Source organism: Anoplopoma fimbria, chromosome 24, assembly GCF_027596085.1.
Source record: "Anoplopoma fimbria isolate UVic2021 breed Golden Eagle Sablefish chromosome 24, Afim_UVic_2022, whole genome shotgun sequence".
Lineage (NCBI taxonomy): Eukaryota > Metazoa > Chordata > Actinopteri > Perciformes > Anoplopomatidae > Anoplopoma > Anoplopoma fimbria.
The window spans coordinates 17,110,586-17,126,593 of record NC_072472.1 but is presented as its reverse complement, the minus strand read 5'-3'; the positions used below and the strand labels follow the sequence as shown (position 1 = coordinate 17,126,593).

The following is a 16,008-nucleotide window of genomic DNA, read 5'->3' as shown; positions in this document are numbered from 1 at the left end:
TCCAGTTCTCGCCTTTCATGTCATAAGCAGGAGGGGTTTCCAAGCATCAAACAACACTGCGCCCGTGGTTGCCTGTTGTTTTTTAAAACTTCCATTTGTGCCTCATCTTGATGAGCTGAAAGCAGCCTACATGCCTCCCTGTGGGCGTGTCACTGGAGCTACACCAGGCCAGTCTGCATGTGGACATGTAGCGGGTAGGGGTGGTAGACCAGAGGGGGCTGGGCCTGGGTGATGAAGTAACTGCTGTAAATCGGCTCCGTTACGTACGGGGCCGGCTGATAGAAACAGGTGACGTTGGCCGTGTTGGGGATGGCGTTCTGCTCGCCCAGCACCCTCAGAGCCAGGACCGTGATCATATTGAGCGTCTGCCTCCTCTCGTGTCCCATCAGACACACCGTGCTCTCGTCTATGACGCGCCGCAGTGTCATCAGGTAGTCGTACTTGCTCGTCTCCTCGTTGCCAATGAAATGGCACTGCAGGTAGGCCTCGATCTTCCGCTGCTGCTCGCACACGTCGGGGAAGTCGATGAAGAAGCGGGAGCACATGTACCGCTCCAGGGACTTGATCTCCGTCTCGCTGGCCGGTCTGAAGTTCCTCACCAGCAGGTCGCTGTACTTGAGCAGGCCCCCACCTCGGATCTCCTCTGGGTTGTGGGTGGCGATGAGACGGTGGCGGAGGTGGTCCATCGCCTGTTCAAAGTCCCCGTACATGCACTCTGCCTCCACGGTGATGGTGGGCTCGCCCGCTGCCCCGGCCCATGAGCTTGGCCCGCATCTGTTCGGGACAGTGTCTGCCTGCTGTGGCGGTTGCTCGTTGATCTGAGTTTGAGCATTTGTTGCACGTGTGTGGCTTTGTGTTTGTGAGTCAGGAGGCTTCTTCGAGTATTTTGGCTTAACGGTTTGTTCCACATTTTCCTTCGAGCCAGTCCCATCCTGAAGTGGACCGGCTGGACGGCATGAGAGAGCTGTAAGGGCGTCTGAGGTCTCTGGCTTGGGGGCCGGAACATTTGAGCCATGAACTTGAGCTCTGTCCGTTGAAGGAGGCTGAAGTGGTTTGGGTATGTCTATGGGTGGAAACAGCTGTGTTGTAAGATCTGATAAATCATTCAGTAAAGACCATTTCTCAGGCTTACTGATCAGCTTCCTTGACATTTTCCTTTGTAATTTTGGTAAAGGGCAATAATCCGGCACAACGGCCTGCGATGTGCTGCAAGTTTTCTTAGCTGGAGGAGGAAAGGAATACTCATGATGTGAATCTTGTAGGCTTGACGTATTTTCAGTGCTGCACACTGCAGAGTCGACTTTGAACTGAATCACTTCCGCACAATGGACGTTTTCCTGTGGAGCTGCCTTTTCTGGTGCTTGGGAGGCTTGTGACGCAGACGACTCTTCATTGCTCTGTGGCTTTAAACATGCATGTGTCATTAGCGGATCCTTGACATCTGTTTGTAAAGTTTTAGCAGATGAAACTAAAGGATAATCGCTGTCAAACTGTCCTTTCTCTTCTCCATTGCCTTCACATAGCTCAAACACAATGTCCTCCTCTGAATGAACATCCTCTATGCCATCCACTTCCTCCTGCTGTAAGTTGATGTTCTTGTGTCCTAACACCTCTTGCTCCTCGTGCTTTCCATCCACATGCTCAATCTTTGCATGTGGAAGATCTTTCTCAAGCACAGAAACTGCGTCATTTGGGCATGGAACTTTGTCTTTTTCAACATCTGCTTCAACGTCCCGAGGAATGCTTGATTTCTCTTGCACTTTTTTTCCATCCTCACTGTCTCTTTTAGACAAATTCCCAGCATTCAATGCCACATTTCCTCCCTGTTTTCGTTCGGTCTCCCAGTAAGACTCCAGCATACGGTCTAATATTATCTGGAAGGAGTCCACACTGAACTCAAACTGTCTCCGAAGGGAGCTGATGAATCGGAGCCCCACGGTTTTAGCTCTGTTGTTGGACAGCGAGATAAGGCTCCATCTGTCGTGCTCATTGAAGACTTTCACCATCTTTTGCACGTAAGCCTCCTTCATTGTGAGGCAGGTGATCTTCCGTCTGTTCACTCCAAAAGGTAGGAGGTCTCGTAGGCTGCCCAGCACCACCTCCTTTATCACCTGGAGGTCTTCCTGCCTTGGCAGCTCAACTCCAAAAATGATGTCTAAGTCTCTGTAGCCCATGCAGTTATCTCTCACCAGGATGTGGCTGGCTGTCGCGCCATTAAGCCGTATGTCTTTCACCTGGATGTCTCTCTCGATTAGCCGATCCTTCACCACACGAATGATGTCCTTCGCTCTCACCTGCAGTGTGGGGAAATTTCCTCGTCCGTGGATGGGGATTACCTCAGTCAAGACCTTGTCCAGAGCTTGGATTTGCTCCAGGGTCAAGTTGTGGAACCTCTTCTCTGCTTGAATCTCCATCGTCCTCACCTGTGAAACAGAGGTCTGACATATATATATCACATTGTGGCTTATGCTAGGAATAATGGCCAGTGAAAGACTGAAGCAGTACAACAGAGTATTATATAACAAAAACCTAATCCGCTAACCTTGCCCTTTCGTCTTCTGTGCCATAAGACATTTTCAAAGGGCAATGCACAGAAAGTGAACAGAAAAACTTAACATGCTGTCTGTATGGACCCAGAACGTTGTTTACATCCATCCATTCATCCTCATTTTTTAACTTGAAAGTCTACGTCTAAGCAGATCTGGCATTTGCTCCTTTTGTTTCCTACGCACACATGCTGTCAAACAAATATAACTGTGCTGAGGCCTTTTTTCAGAGGTGTTTCCACCCTCGTTCCTCTCTGATGCAGTTTGTGCTATGCAATGTGACGTTGTTTATCAGCTGGATTTGAAAGCTGCTCTGATTTTCTTCAACATTTAGCAAAAAGGGCAGTAACATACTCAAAGCGAGCTGTGAGCCATGAGTGATAATACCACTAGGTGGCAACGGCATCGTAACATATGGAAAAATCTATTGAATGGCATTGTGAGTTCTTGAATATAAGCTATAGTGATACACTGAAACTAATTAAATTTGACCAAGTTGAACTTCTCTGTGCACTTGCACGAGGTAATATAACAAGCGACATGCAAATAAGAATGTGCTATCACATTTATTTCTTAGATCAGAATATTGTATAACATGGTTGTCATGATAACAGATATTTTCTTCAACCAATCTAATGCAGACAACAAATCTGTAGGACTGTGCCTGATTGAGCTGTAAAATAACAACCCAATGCATTGTGTTTCTGACAGCAACCAAATACATTCCCGTTGTATTATGAATGTCATCTGTTGTTTCTCATGTGGTTTTACTTGTTGGTCTCACTAGATAAGCTTTCAGGCAGTCGCCATGTTGAAATGCCTCCATTATCATGTGCCAGTCCACTGGTTACAGGTGACTCACCCGACTGTTATTCACTGGCTGGCTGCTGTAGAGACAATCTGATTGATAGATCTATAAGAGACACTCTGGACGTGTCTTTTTATATTGCACCTGTATGTACGAGCTCTCTTCGTCTGAAGTATAAGAGTGCTGAATCTAAGCGTGTTATACCAAACAAGGCATATAATCCTGTGGTTGCACAATAGGCACGTTATGAGTCTAATAAATAGTTATGTGCTAATTCCTGCTGTTATAATGTGACAATATTGTACTTGTACAAGGAAGAAGGGTCCGTCATCATTATTGTTATGGCGTAGTGGAGAGCAAGGTAGTTCTCCAATCAGAAGGTCGGTGGTTCAATACCCGGCTTCAGCAGTCAATGTGTCCTTGGGCAAGACACTGAACCCCAAGTTGCCCCCCGAAGGCTTGCCATCGGTGTGGACTGGATGTTGCATGAATGTTAGTTAGAGTCTGATGGTGGCACCTTGCGTGGTAGCCTGTCATCAGTGTGTGAATGGGTGAATGATATGTAATACACTACTGATTGTAAGTCGCTTTGGATAAAAGCGTCTGCTAAATGACTGTAATGTACTACTGAGGCAAATGTTTAGCCTAGAATGCTTTAAAGGACTTTCATTAGAGTTACTAATGACCCTCACTTTGTTTTGAAAGATTGTTTCATCATCTCTTTTACTTAATGCAAGATTAAACTTGCACATTTTTTCCTAGATTTTTTCAGTGAGGAAATCTTTGCCACTTGTTGCTCTATTTTTTATTTTATTTTTTTTACTGCTGCTCAACCATACTTATGCTTCTCAAAATTCTATCAAAATATAGCCTGTTGTTTATGAAATTTAATATTTGAGTTCAAGGTAGGCAAAACAATGCTATATCATAAAGCTTGTCAGAAAATGTGAGGATGCACAAACGTTCAGGTCATCGTATCAATGGTACTTAAACTATCACCTAAGATTATTATTTTATTAATCCTTTCTTTAAATGTCTTTACTTAATCAGAAATTCATACCAGGTGTGTGCCAAAAGTATTAAGCAGTAGAAATGATCACCATCTATATCATATATTGTTCTGTTATTTTTTGTATTTATTTTTTGGCATGTTTTTTTAGATATAGTTTGGATCAAGATAGAGGAAAAAATATATAAAAATAACTGTTGCATTTAATACATTAAATTCAATGTAGCCAAGCCAAGCGTAATATGAATATTTTCAAAAATATGTTTTGCAGTGAAAACACAGCAAACTGTGCCAGTTTTCAAGCTGCCCTGGTCATTTCATGCATTGTAAACAGCACTTGATCATCTGAGTATTAGGTGTTAATCATTGTAAATAAAGTCAGTGACAGTAATAACACAGGGAAGCATGGCCCACAGCAGCCTCTAGTGAATCTCAGGGGTTGCATCAGCTCGGTCCTGCAGCAGCACTGCTCCTCTGCCACTTGGCTTCCTTATAGATAAGACTATATGAGTCATACAGCCCCTGAATGAAGCATCACTCTCTGGCTCTCCTGGATTATCTCCCTGTGCGCAAAGAACGACACAAAACGCATCACTGGTGGTTTAGGACTGTGACATTCATCATTTTTTTCACAAGTAAGCCTCGTGAATGGATTATAGCATTTTAAAGACTGTATTATTCAGCCTATAGACTGTCGTGATCTGGAGGCACACATATTGGTGGACATTTTAAACACTTATATGACCAACACTATTTTTGCACTTTTGTTCTTTGATGTTTAAACTCAAATATTGCCCATTTGTCAACTAACTACATCCCTCAGCATCTGTTTTTTTGGTGCACATTTTTTCATTACAAGAAAAAGATGCAGGTCTTAAGTTGATCAGTCTTATATTTGGGGCCATATACTTGAGTAAAATAACAGTAATATTAACTGCGTTTTTTTTCCAGACTAAGGCACAACAACACAACAGCCGCACAGTTTAAAAAACTCACCTGATTTGTGGTCAAATTGAGATGGAAAGTAAAGCCAGAGCAGCAACACGAAAAATGCAAAAAAAAAGCAAAAACCAGCCCACAGAGCGAACCAACAGGTTTACCGACCGGCGGAGAGGCTGGAGCTCAAGTTAACGCGGACAGCTTCCTCTCAGCGCAGGAGCTCTGTTTCCATGGCAATCAGGCGTCACGAAATGTTCGGTAAATCACGACGCTCGCTGTTTTTTTAATCTAACGCCAGCAGGTGACAACCAAATGTTTCAAACAAACAATGTATGCTGTATACTTGGGGCCATTCAAACTAATATTAACAAATTGATAAAGTTTGACTGTTTACTGGTGGAGCACACCGACGCGTCAGGCTGAGCTGCCGAGCTGTTGCGGGGTGAGCGTCACATCAGACGGGGTGAGTCATCCTCTCTCCCCGCCGACATCCACGCCATAAATCTAATCATCAATCAGCCGCTTTCACCGCCGACACAGCGGCACGACGTCCCCTTTAACCCCGCTGGAGGCCCTCAGCAGAGCGCACCGACGCGTCAATATCAACGTTAAACGTGTCACGTTTCTGTGTGAACGCTTGTTGGGTTTTTTTTTTTTTTCGTTTTCATTCACATTTTTGCGAGGAGGAGGAGGAGGAGGAGGAGGAGGGGGGGGGCAGTGACGTCGTATGGAATACCGCCACCACGTGACGATGACGTCGTTCATATTTTGGTAAGACATCAGGAAGTGCGGAAGAAGGCGAACGGACGAAGACCGAAACCCGAAAGACTGAACTTTCACAGACAAGTTTGACGGTTTTTTTGCGGACTGCCCGTCATTGTTTCGTCGTTTAACTGTTGGTTTGGATAGAAGTCGCCTGAAGATGCCGGCAATGGAAAGTATCCTTTAAAAACAGCGGCTCGTTAGGGTGTTGTGCAGCGTCAGTGTGGGGGGACAAGACATAACAACAGGACGATACTGGTGGGCTGTGTGCCTGACAGACACAGGAAACACCGACAAGTACGGCAGCTATTGACCAGAAACATGTTATTGAATAACCTGAACAATGTCTAGTTATTTACAGACGTCGTAGACTTGGACAGAAGTGGACCGAAGGCCTCGGAAGCTTCAATGCAAATGGCTGGAAATACCCAACAACCGACATTTGATGTACAGTTGAGCCATGTAGGCAGAGTGCTAGTTAACCCTCCAGACACACAAGTTAATAGACAAGCGCGCGCCTTCGTCATAACGTTTGACTTTTCTTCCTATGTAATCATGTTATGAAATTGTCTTTGATTTAAAAAAAATCATTGAAGAAACTCAAATATACCAGTTACATAACTGTGTTTGTCACTGAGGCTTGACTTAGTCAAGAGTACAGTGTTTCCAAATATGTTTATCCTAAATATCTCACGAAATGCCATATATTTTATTGCAATTCCATAAATTATTAGCTGGATCTAAGTTGAGATAACTACTTAACACATTTAATACATGTATGTCAATACCCCATTGCTATTTCCTCTGACAACACAAACTCTGAATTTTTAGAGTTGTCAAAGGTTGCTTGTTGTGTTTGTTTGGACTTTGTGCTTCCTTAACCTCATATCACAGAACAGCTCTTCAATTTAAAGTTCGCTGCCAAAGAACTCCAAAGAAATTCCAAGAAATGTGACAAAGAGGAAAAAATAGAGAAGGCTAAAATTAAGAAAGTAAGTTTCCCTCTGAAGCCGGTCATCAAGATAACACACAACCAAAGGCCATAGAAGAGTTTACTGTACCGCCTTATTTATTTTTTTTGCCGTCTCTAGGCCATCCAGAAGGGGAATATGGAGGTGGCAAGGATCCATGCAGAGAACGCCATCCGACAGAAGAACCAGTCGGTAAACTTCTTGAGGATGAGTGCTCGGATAGATGCAGTGGCAGCGAGAGTCCAAACTGCAGTTACGATGAACCAGGTACATTGAATACTGGGTCACTGCATACTGCTATGATACTTGGAAAATCAGTTAAGGCTGAAGATTGGCATTTGAGACTTAAGTAAGCGTGTTTGTTGTCATTTTAGTGATGTTGTTTTATTTCTCAGGTCACAAAATCTATGGCTGGAGTGGTGAAAGGCATGGACGCCACCCTGAAGTCTATGAATCTGGAAAAGGTAGAGAGTAATTTACACATGAAAAAATATTTTCTCCCATATTTCTTTTTTAGCAAAATCAATGTAATTTTCAAAGCCATTTGTAACAAAAGTCCTCCTAGTTATAGAATAATGTTTCAATCCTTTTTTTCTTTCAGATTTCAGGTCTCATGGACAAATTTGAGCGCCAATTTGAAACTCTGGATGTTCAGACCGCCCATATGGAGGACACCATGAGCAGCACGACAACACTCACAACACCACAGGTACATTTCTCTCCTCTGCTCTTCTATTGTTTCTTGTTGGTTTTTTTTAAAGACAAACACATTCACTGTAAATCTCATGTGTGTTTTCAGAATCAAGTGGACTCATTGATGCATGAACTGGCTGATGAAGCAGGGTAACCTTATCATTCTTTGTTTCTACATTCTTTGGGAAATGATGTTCAATCACACACACAGGTGTATTCTATGCCTTCTTAGATTGAAGCGCAATAGTGGTTGTTATTTAAAAGAGATTGATAGATGATAGACATTGAGAAGAATGTTTCAGACAGTGGTATTCAGTATAATGTGAGCAAAGACATTGTGTTTGTAACCTAATAATAAGGTTTTGAATGTTGCTGTGTGCGTCATGTTTAGATTGGACCTGAACATGGAGCTCCCTCAGGGACAGACGGGATCAGTGGGTACCAGCGTGGCCTCTGCGGAGCAGGTACACATGCACACTTGGTGTTAAGATTGTTCCACATCTGGCACAGATACACTTTAAATACACATAAAAAATATCATAAACCAGATGGCTTGTATTAATGTAAATTAAGCGTTTATCACAAAGACTGAGTGAAAAAGACTGATTGTGATGAAATGTGATTACAGTAAAGACAAACAAAGTCAAAAAATGCAGTATTTGATAAAGTTTGACTGTTTTTTTGGAAAAAAACTTTACTAGAATGGATTCTCAAAATAACCCTGATTCTTCTCTCATCTTCATCTTGCTCACTAATCTTTGTTCTCTCTTGTCCAAAAGGATGAACTGTCTCAAAGACTGGCCAAACTCCGAGATCAAATGTAAAAGACAACTGCAGTGGACTTGCATCGTCATGCAGAGCTCCAAAATGCTACCTGAATACTACTCCCAAACATCTTTTATTTGCATTATGTCTTTTCTCCTCTTTACATCTTGTGTCTCTTTGTAGAGGAGCGACTGTATCATTGTTTTGTCCCGCGGATAATAGCCCTCGTTGGGTGTGTGTTAATAATAACCTTTGGATTCTGTAAACTTACTGAGATGCTGGTTATGGAAAATGTATTTATTTCTTAAATATACATATTTACACAAGGAAGATCTAATGTAACTTAATTGTTTGATATGTATACTTAAGAACATCAGACATTTAGCTAAGAATATCGAGTGTGGCAGTTATTATTCTGTATTCATAAGTCAATTTCATATCATTATGGTGAATAAGCTTGAGGTTTTGGAGTATAGAATTACATTTTATCTTCATACGTGCATGATTGCAGAAAACATATATGCATTTTCCCTTCTCGGTTTCAGAGTGTGAAAGACCTTCCCACTTACTGTTGAACTGACTCCATGTTTAGATTTGTTGTATTTTATTTCTGAGGAATATTTTGAGAAGATACCGGATGATTAGCCTGTGTGTTTGTCAGGTCATCTTAAACATATTCACTGATCATTTGGGAAGGGGTTACAGTATGGAGACTACATACAGTAAGTGAACAATAAAATTTTATAATACTTTTATCTCTTTGCCTTTTCAATAAACTCATCATTTTTTTTGTCATTGCATATAAATATTTATTCCATCTATCGTAAGACATCAATTGTGAAAATGAACTGCAAAACAAAGTCATGTACTTTATATCCATGGTATTTGCTGATCCAGCTGTCACAAAGGGTCTCATTTCTCAACATTATGCAGTTGAAGATATTTGTAGAAAGTATATATCAACATCTAATGGATATTCCCCCAAAAAATCTAAAGGATAACACTAAAAGTCACCATTGCTACGCATTTGTAGGAAATGTCAGAAATTCTGTGCAAAAAAAGAAGACAAGGACCATTATATGAATGTGTAATCATATAAAAATAACACCAAGTATTTCAGGTGTGTGTAAAGTGGTTCTTGTGCTTTAATATATTATTTATAGCCATGTCATTGGCAGTGACTTCTCTCATTTGCTCATCATCTCAAAAGAAGACAAGTGGTCCAAATCAGCTGCTCTTTGTCTTTGCCCTTTGTCCTGTGCTGCTGTGTCCCTCTTGGTAATCATAGTTTGCTTCAAGAGGGAGTCCTTATTTCAAATATTTTTTTTTAAATGTTCTCCTACACTGCATGCAGATGAGGTCAGTCATATATTCCATCACTGTGGTCTCTAAAAAGGCAATTTCTGTTTAAGAAAAACACATTTTGCTTCTCTTCAGCTGAACAATGTTCAGAAAGACAAACGTCAGCGACATTCTTTAAGGTTGTGGTATTTGGTTATTGAAGTACACGCCATGGTCAGGGTATTAAGTGCAGAATTTCTTAGTTTAAGGACAGCCCAGGTAAACGGTACAGATGAAATAGGTGAAAGTGTGAAGCAATAAGCAATATTTATTTTACTGGTCTATTTGCTTTGATAGACTATTGGTCAAGCAGCACATCCTGCTCATTAAACGCGACACTGTATACCACACTACCCTGACAAACGCGTACAATTAACACCGTCTGTACATTTAAATGCAGAGTGAAAGCAGTTTGCTCAGAGTTACAAAAGCCAGTTTAACGGACGTTAGCCCGGACGTGACGTCATGACGTCACGACTGTTAACTGCCATCTAGTTGCTGTTGTCGGGAACTGCAACAAAACTTTACTTCAGCGTTGTGGTTGCTTTCTGCCTCTTTCGCCTCTTTTTTTTTGGTTTCCTGGTCGGGATGCCTTGAGTATGCTTATGCCAGCGACAAGGCGAAATAACACAATACTATTGCTGTACAACCTTGAACAAAACGTGTCCACCATGACTGTTCATTAAGACAACACATTGCTTATAAGCAGATAATCAAGAATAGGGTGAAAACCAAAACTACAACCAGCAACCCAGAGAAGAAGCACCTTTCTCCTCACATGATCTAAATATGTTGTCTGTGTGCTTTTCCACTGCAAATTATATTTGAATTGCATGCAGAAAAAAAACACAGATTATTACCAATTCACTATTAAATACATTTTACAGTTTAAGACTTACTGTAATTCATTTCTCAGAGACACACATTCAAAATAAATGTTGATGTTAATTATTTTTTATGTACAGTAGTTATTATTTTCTTGTCCATGATTTACATTAAACTCATTCTTTTATTTATCCTGACAACCACAAAATGAGAATCTACATGAAGACATTCAACTTTTTTTTATTTTTCTCAGATTGTCAACATGTTATTAATTTGATCTTTTACTTGAAAAAATGACAGGTACATCCAAGTGTAAACATTTCATATTTCTCGACTGAAACAAGGGTTTATCAAGAAAGTTGAACCCAACCCTTTCAAACCCTTGAATAGTTTTTTATATAAATAAATATAAATAAATGCGCCACTGTTTGTAATAGCAAATGCAGTATAATTTGCTTATATGCATTTTTTTAAGTTTCCCTTATGCAATATTGAATAAAAATGTACTAATAGTATCTACCAAACATATTTCGACACTATTAAAGAAGAAGATGAAAAGAGGATAATTCTCCCTGAGTAATGCCTGTTAGGCAATTTGAACTTTATGCTACCAAAATACTCTAACTGTATCTACTTTCATCACCCTGATTCAAAATGTGTGTAACCTTAATGTGTGTGTGTGTGTGTGTGTGTGTGTGTGTGTGTGTGTGTGTGTGTGTGTGTGTGTGTGTGTGTGTGTGTGTGTGTGTGTGTGTGTGTGTCCTCAGTGGTGAACTTGATCTGGTACTGGAGGAGAATCTGTCCGTGAGACAAAACTCCGGGCATAACCGCCCATCTCTCCATCATGTGACTTTGGCGTAAACAGGAAGCAGCTGATCTTGACTTCACTGCCTGCTTCCATCGAGTAATGTGTACAACTGTAATCTTAAACACAAATTAAACACAGTCGTCTGAAATTGCTTGAATTCAACCAACCGATATACCCCGTCGGGGTAAGTAGACGATACACTCCCGAGTTTCTCCGAGCTGTCTAGGTTAGCCGTTTAGCTAGGCTAAGCTAACGTCACCTGATACATATATATATGGACTATTTTTCGTGCTAGCTAACTTAGCATTAGCTTAGCTGTTTATACACAACATTTAAAAGAGTTTAAATAAAGTTAGTGAACTGTTTATATATTCGTCCGTGTCGTATAAGCTCATGACCGGATACACATGTTTGATTTGTTTGTCATTGTAAGCGTTTAGTCCTTTACAGTCATGTCGGTTGTCTGCTTCATTAGAGCTAACGTTAAGTGACAGCTACATGGAAATATTTGTATCTGTTCTGCAGCGGAAGGAGAGCAAGAGGAGAGCTGCTGCAGACACTGACCAAAGTCATCAGACTTGCAGCTCAGAGAAATACTCTACATCGTGTCTGCTGAGGGGGATGTCAAGCACAGCAATGAAGAAGAAGGTAAAGCAGGGGCTGATCGATGACTCTGTGTAGCATCAAATAGTGCTACATTCACTTAAGTGCTGTACGAAAGTACAATACAAAGATTGTTGTATTTTACTCGAGTACCTTCATTTCATGCCTCTACTCATTCTTTTTTTTTTTTTAGCTGTTTTACTATGCCTTAAAACGATCATGGCTCTAATAATGTATAATCACATCTTGATATCCAATAATACACATAAATAAGAAGTCAAAGGGATTTTTCAACAAAACCATCTAGGTGGGACTTTTACCAACATTATAGGAAAGTTCCCACTTCTATTCTGCACTTCCAGCAAAACATATCCTGCCACCATTCTCTAAATGAATGGTGATTTTAACATCATCATCACGCACTTATTCACAGACATTTTTAAAGGCTGATTCTAAAATTCTTTAGTGACAGTTTCTTGAAGTTTAACTAATTTAAAATTATTAAATTTAGTGTTTCTCTCTCAAAAATATATTCCTGGCAGAGTGGAGAGATTGTTGAAGGATTTAAGCTACTGCGCAATAATATACAATTTACAGAAAATTTAAATTAATAATTGAATAAATGTGAAATAAATCCCCAAAAATATTTTCATGTTTTTTGGTGTCAAACATATCTAAGACTGCTATGTTATGTACAAAACAAATAATTAGTTAATGGAATATGAGGCATTGTCAGAAATTAAAATCAGCCCTCTTGACTAGCTACAACATTTAAATGTGCTTAGATGTTAATGCACCACAAATCATATAAAATAACATTGATAGTCCTGTTGCATAATGAGTACTTCTGCTTTTCATACTTCAAGTGAATGATGTTGCTTGTAATGCATATGCACTTTTACTAAAGTTAAAGTATAAATGTTTTTTTTTGCTTTTTTTATTTGAGTAAAGAGTCTAGATATTTCTTCCACTGCTGGTCACCGTAGAGGAGAGACAAGATTTTATCTTCAGTGATGAGTGAATCTGTTGCATTTGTGCTTTCAGGTGTTACTGATGGGAAAAAGTGGGTCTGGAAAGACCAGTATGAGATCAATCATCTTTGCTAATTACATAGCTCGAGACACACGACGCCTTGGAGCTACAAGTAAGAGTGCTTTAAAATAAAAGGTGCTGCATGATGCAACATATTTCTTTAATATCATCTATAAAACTATATTTTCATCCTTTGTTTAATGTAGTTGACGTGGAGCACTCCCATGTACGGTTTCTTGGCAATCTGGTTCTAAACCTGTGGGATTGTGGAGGGTAAAGTACATTTGTTTGTTATTTGAAATTTTTGGACCACCTTGTTCAATCTGAAACCCTCTGTGAAACGTTGCTCTGTGCTTCCTTCCCCCAACAGACAGGACACGTTCATGGAGAACTACTTCACCAGCCAGAGGGACAACATTTTTAGAAATGTAGAGGTTCTTATTTATGTGTTCGATGTTGAGAGCCGCGAGCTGGAGAAAGACATGCACTACTACCAGTCGTGTCTGGAGGCCATCCTGCAGAACTCCCCCGATGCTAAAGTGTTCTGTCTCGTTCACAAAATGGATCTGGTGCAGGAAGACCAGAGAGATTTGGTAAGCTTAACAATTTTGATAGTTGTCTTCCACTCTCCTGTGCACATGTGTGTCGATTCACACCGAAGCACATAAACAGACGCTTGACAGCCATGTCCTCAGAGTCACACATTTGGGGCTCTTGTGGTGGGTGTGCTAGAAATTTTACTGAAATTGACAATCATAAGACAGTATGAAAATATGATGACCGTAAACAATTTTTTAATACTTATTTTATTCATTATCATTATCAATAATTTGACAATTTATCACTCAACTCTGCGTCAAATAAATAATCCTGTTGAAATAAAATAATAATACGCAAGGATGGATAAATTAACAATATGACTACTGTAACATTTTTAGGGTGCTTTTTAATGTCTGGTTGAAATGGTAGATAAAAAACAGCCAAATTTTGCTGGCCACCTTAACAATCAGTGGACACTGTGACTTTTGAAATAAATGAAGCTGCTGAACAACAATGAAACCTGAGGTGATAGTAAAACATAAAATAAACTATCATATAAGCTACTAGTATTAATAATCATATTCCATTAGAATACTCGTTGTAATTTATGAATGTTATTTATACCTATTTGAGGACACATTTCTCTATTTGAAATCTTTAATTTTTCAAGTGGAGGTAAGATTGAGTATAATAAATATTCATCAGCCTTCACATAATACTGTAAAACTGTAATACTGGACCTAACTTAATGTACTAATACTGGATAACTTTAAGATAAGTATACAATGTGGTCCTTTTCTATAACATTCATTAACTGGCTGACAAAGGACTCTTATATTCCCCTCTGTTATCCCCTCCTCCCATCATGTGACTGTCATAACTGTCTCCACAGATCTTTAAGGAGCGTGAAGAAGATCTGAAGAGACTTTCCAGACCTCTGGCTTGCACTTGCTTCAGGACTTCAATCTGGGACGAAACCCTGTATAAGGTTAAAACATTTGACTTCTTCCATGTGTGGATGTCTGGTAATAAAGTTGACCCAGTAAGAAACATTTTTAAATGTCTTTGCAGGCCTGGTCTAGCATAGTGTACCAGCTCATCCCAAACGTGCAGCAGCTTGAAACGAACCTGAGAAACTTTGCGCAGATCATAGAGGCAGATGAAGTTCTTCTGTTTGAGAGAGCTACCTTCCTGGTGAGAGCAACCACTTCCTCTGGTCTGGTCTGGTGTCTGGTGTTTGTGCAGAAACATTTGTTTTTCTCATGGTGTTTTGTAAATGCAGGTGATCTCCCACTATCAGTGCAAAGAGCAGCGTGATGCTCACCGGTTTGAGAAGATCAGTAACATTATCAAACAGTTCAAACTCAGCTGTAGGTAAGTTCACTCTACAGAAACATCACCGTCACACCAAACATCACCCACTAACGTTTTTGTGATGTTTCTGATTATTTATTTATTTTGTATTCCAGTAAACTTGCAGCCTCTTTCCAAAGCATGGAAGTGAGGAACTCCAACTTTGCGGCCTTCATTGACGTCTTCACCTCCAACACATATGTCATGGTCATCATGTCGGACCCCTCCATTCGTATGTAGTGACAATTTTCTCAGCAGTGAATGTGCTGTTAAGAAGCCAAATCAGCATAATAAAAACATCCATGTCTTTTTTTTTTTTTTTTTTTTTCAGCATCTGCAGCCACTCTCATCAATATCCGTAATGCTAGGAAACACTTTGAGAAGTTGGAGCGGGTGGATGGACCCAAGCACAGCCTGCACATGCGAATGCGCTAGCCGGTGCATTTGCGGAAAGCATCAGCCAATCAGTCCACAGACCGCAGACGGCATGTTGCTGTCTTCCAGCTCCGATACATACGAGCAGCCCTGCACTGTCTCCTCTATATCTTCTTATTCAATCACAGCTACTACTGGAGAAATCATACTTTCTTTTGGTCTAATTTCCAACGGTGATTATAAGTATCTTGAACTTCGACACATACTGTTGGAATATTTGCCCCCATAGCTTGGCCCATTAAAGTAAAATGAATAGTTGTGTTTACTATGAAGGGGACTACCTTTGCTGTCACTCTTTATGCTATACTGTAAATTAATTCACTCCATGCAGTGAATCCCAGTGATCGGGGGATGTTATCTCCAAATGATAAGCAGCCGATACTGTTTGATTTTCAAATGCAAGTTGTAAGCTGATACACTTCGAAAACAATATATAGTTATATTGAGAAAAAATATGTGATGTGTTTTTTTCTGCTTTTACATTTTGAAAATGCTCAACGCTTGATCAACATTTTCAAAAAATGTTTCTGCATATTTTGTAAACAGATAAACACATGTTTACTTCCTGTAAAAAGACT

At 40.2% G+C, this 16,008-nt stretch overlaps 3 protein-coding genes across 3 annotated transcripts; 2 read left to right on the top strand and 1 right to left on the bottom strand.

Moving 5' to 3' along the window:
* LOC129113926 (terminal nucleotidyltransferase 5C-like) lies at positions 1-2,414 on the bottom strand. The gene is made up of 2 exons (XM_054626411.1): positions 1,852-2,414; positions 1-774 (listed from the first exon to the last, which is right to left on the bottom strand). The coding sequence occupies exons 1-2, from the start codon at positions 2,412-2,414 to the stop codon at positions 159-161; spliced, it is 1,179 nt and encodes a 392-aa protein (XP_054482386.1). The 3' UTR covers positions 1-158.
* A 3,647-nt stretch (positions 2,415-6,061) lies between these two features.
* chmp1b (charged multivesicular body protein 1B) lies at positions 6,062-9,248 on the top strand. The gene is made up of 8 exons (XM_054625296.1): positions 6,062-6,240; positions 6,959-7,056; positions 7,156-7,302; positions 7,431-7,499; positions 7,637-7,744; positions 7,835-7,878; positions 8,120-8,192; positions 8,508-9,248. The coding sequence occupies exons 1-8, from the start codon at positions 6,225-6,227 to the stop codon at positions 8,550-8,552; spliced, it is 600 nt and encodes a 199-aa protein (XP_054481271.1). The 5' UTR covers positions 6,062-6,224; the 3' UTR covers positions 8,553-9,248.
* A 2,248-nt stretch (positions 9,249-11,496) lies between these two features.
* On the top strand, positions 11,497-16,008 carry rraga (Ras-related GTP binding A). Its single transcript, XM_054625833.1, has 10 exons — positions 11,497-11,651; positions 11,993-12,115; positions 13,115-13,214; positions 13,309-13,375; positions 13,473-13,695; positions 14,535-14,630; positions 14,714-14,836; positions 14,925-15,016; positions 15,112-15,227; positions 15,327-16,008. Exons 2-10 carry the CDS (start codon positions 12,089-12,091, stop codon positions 15,428-15,430), a joined length of 948 nt encoding a protein of 315 aa, XP_054481808.1. The 5' UTR covers positions 11,497-11,651; positions 11,993-12,088; the 3' UTR covers positions 15,431-16,008.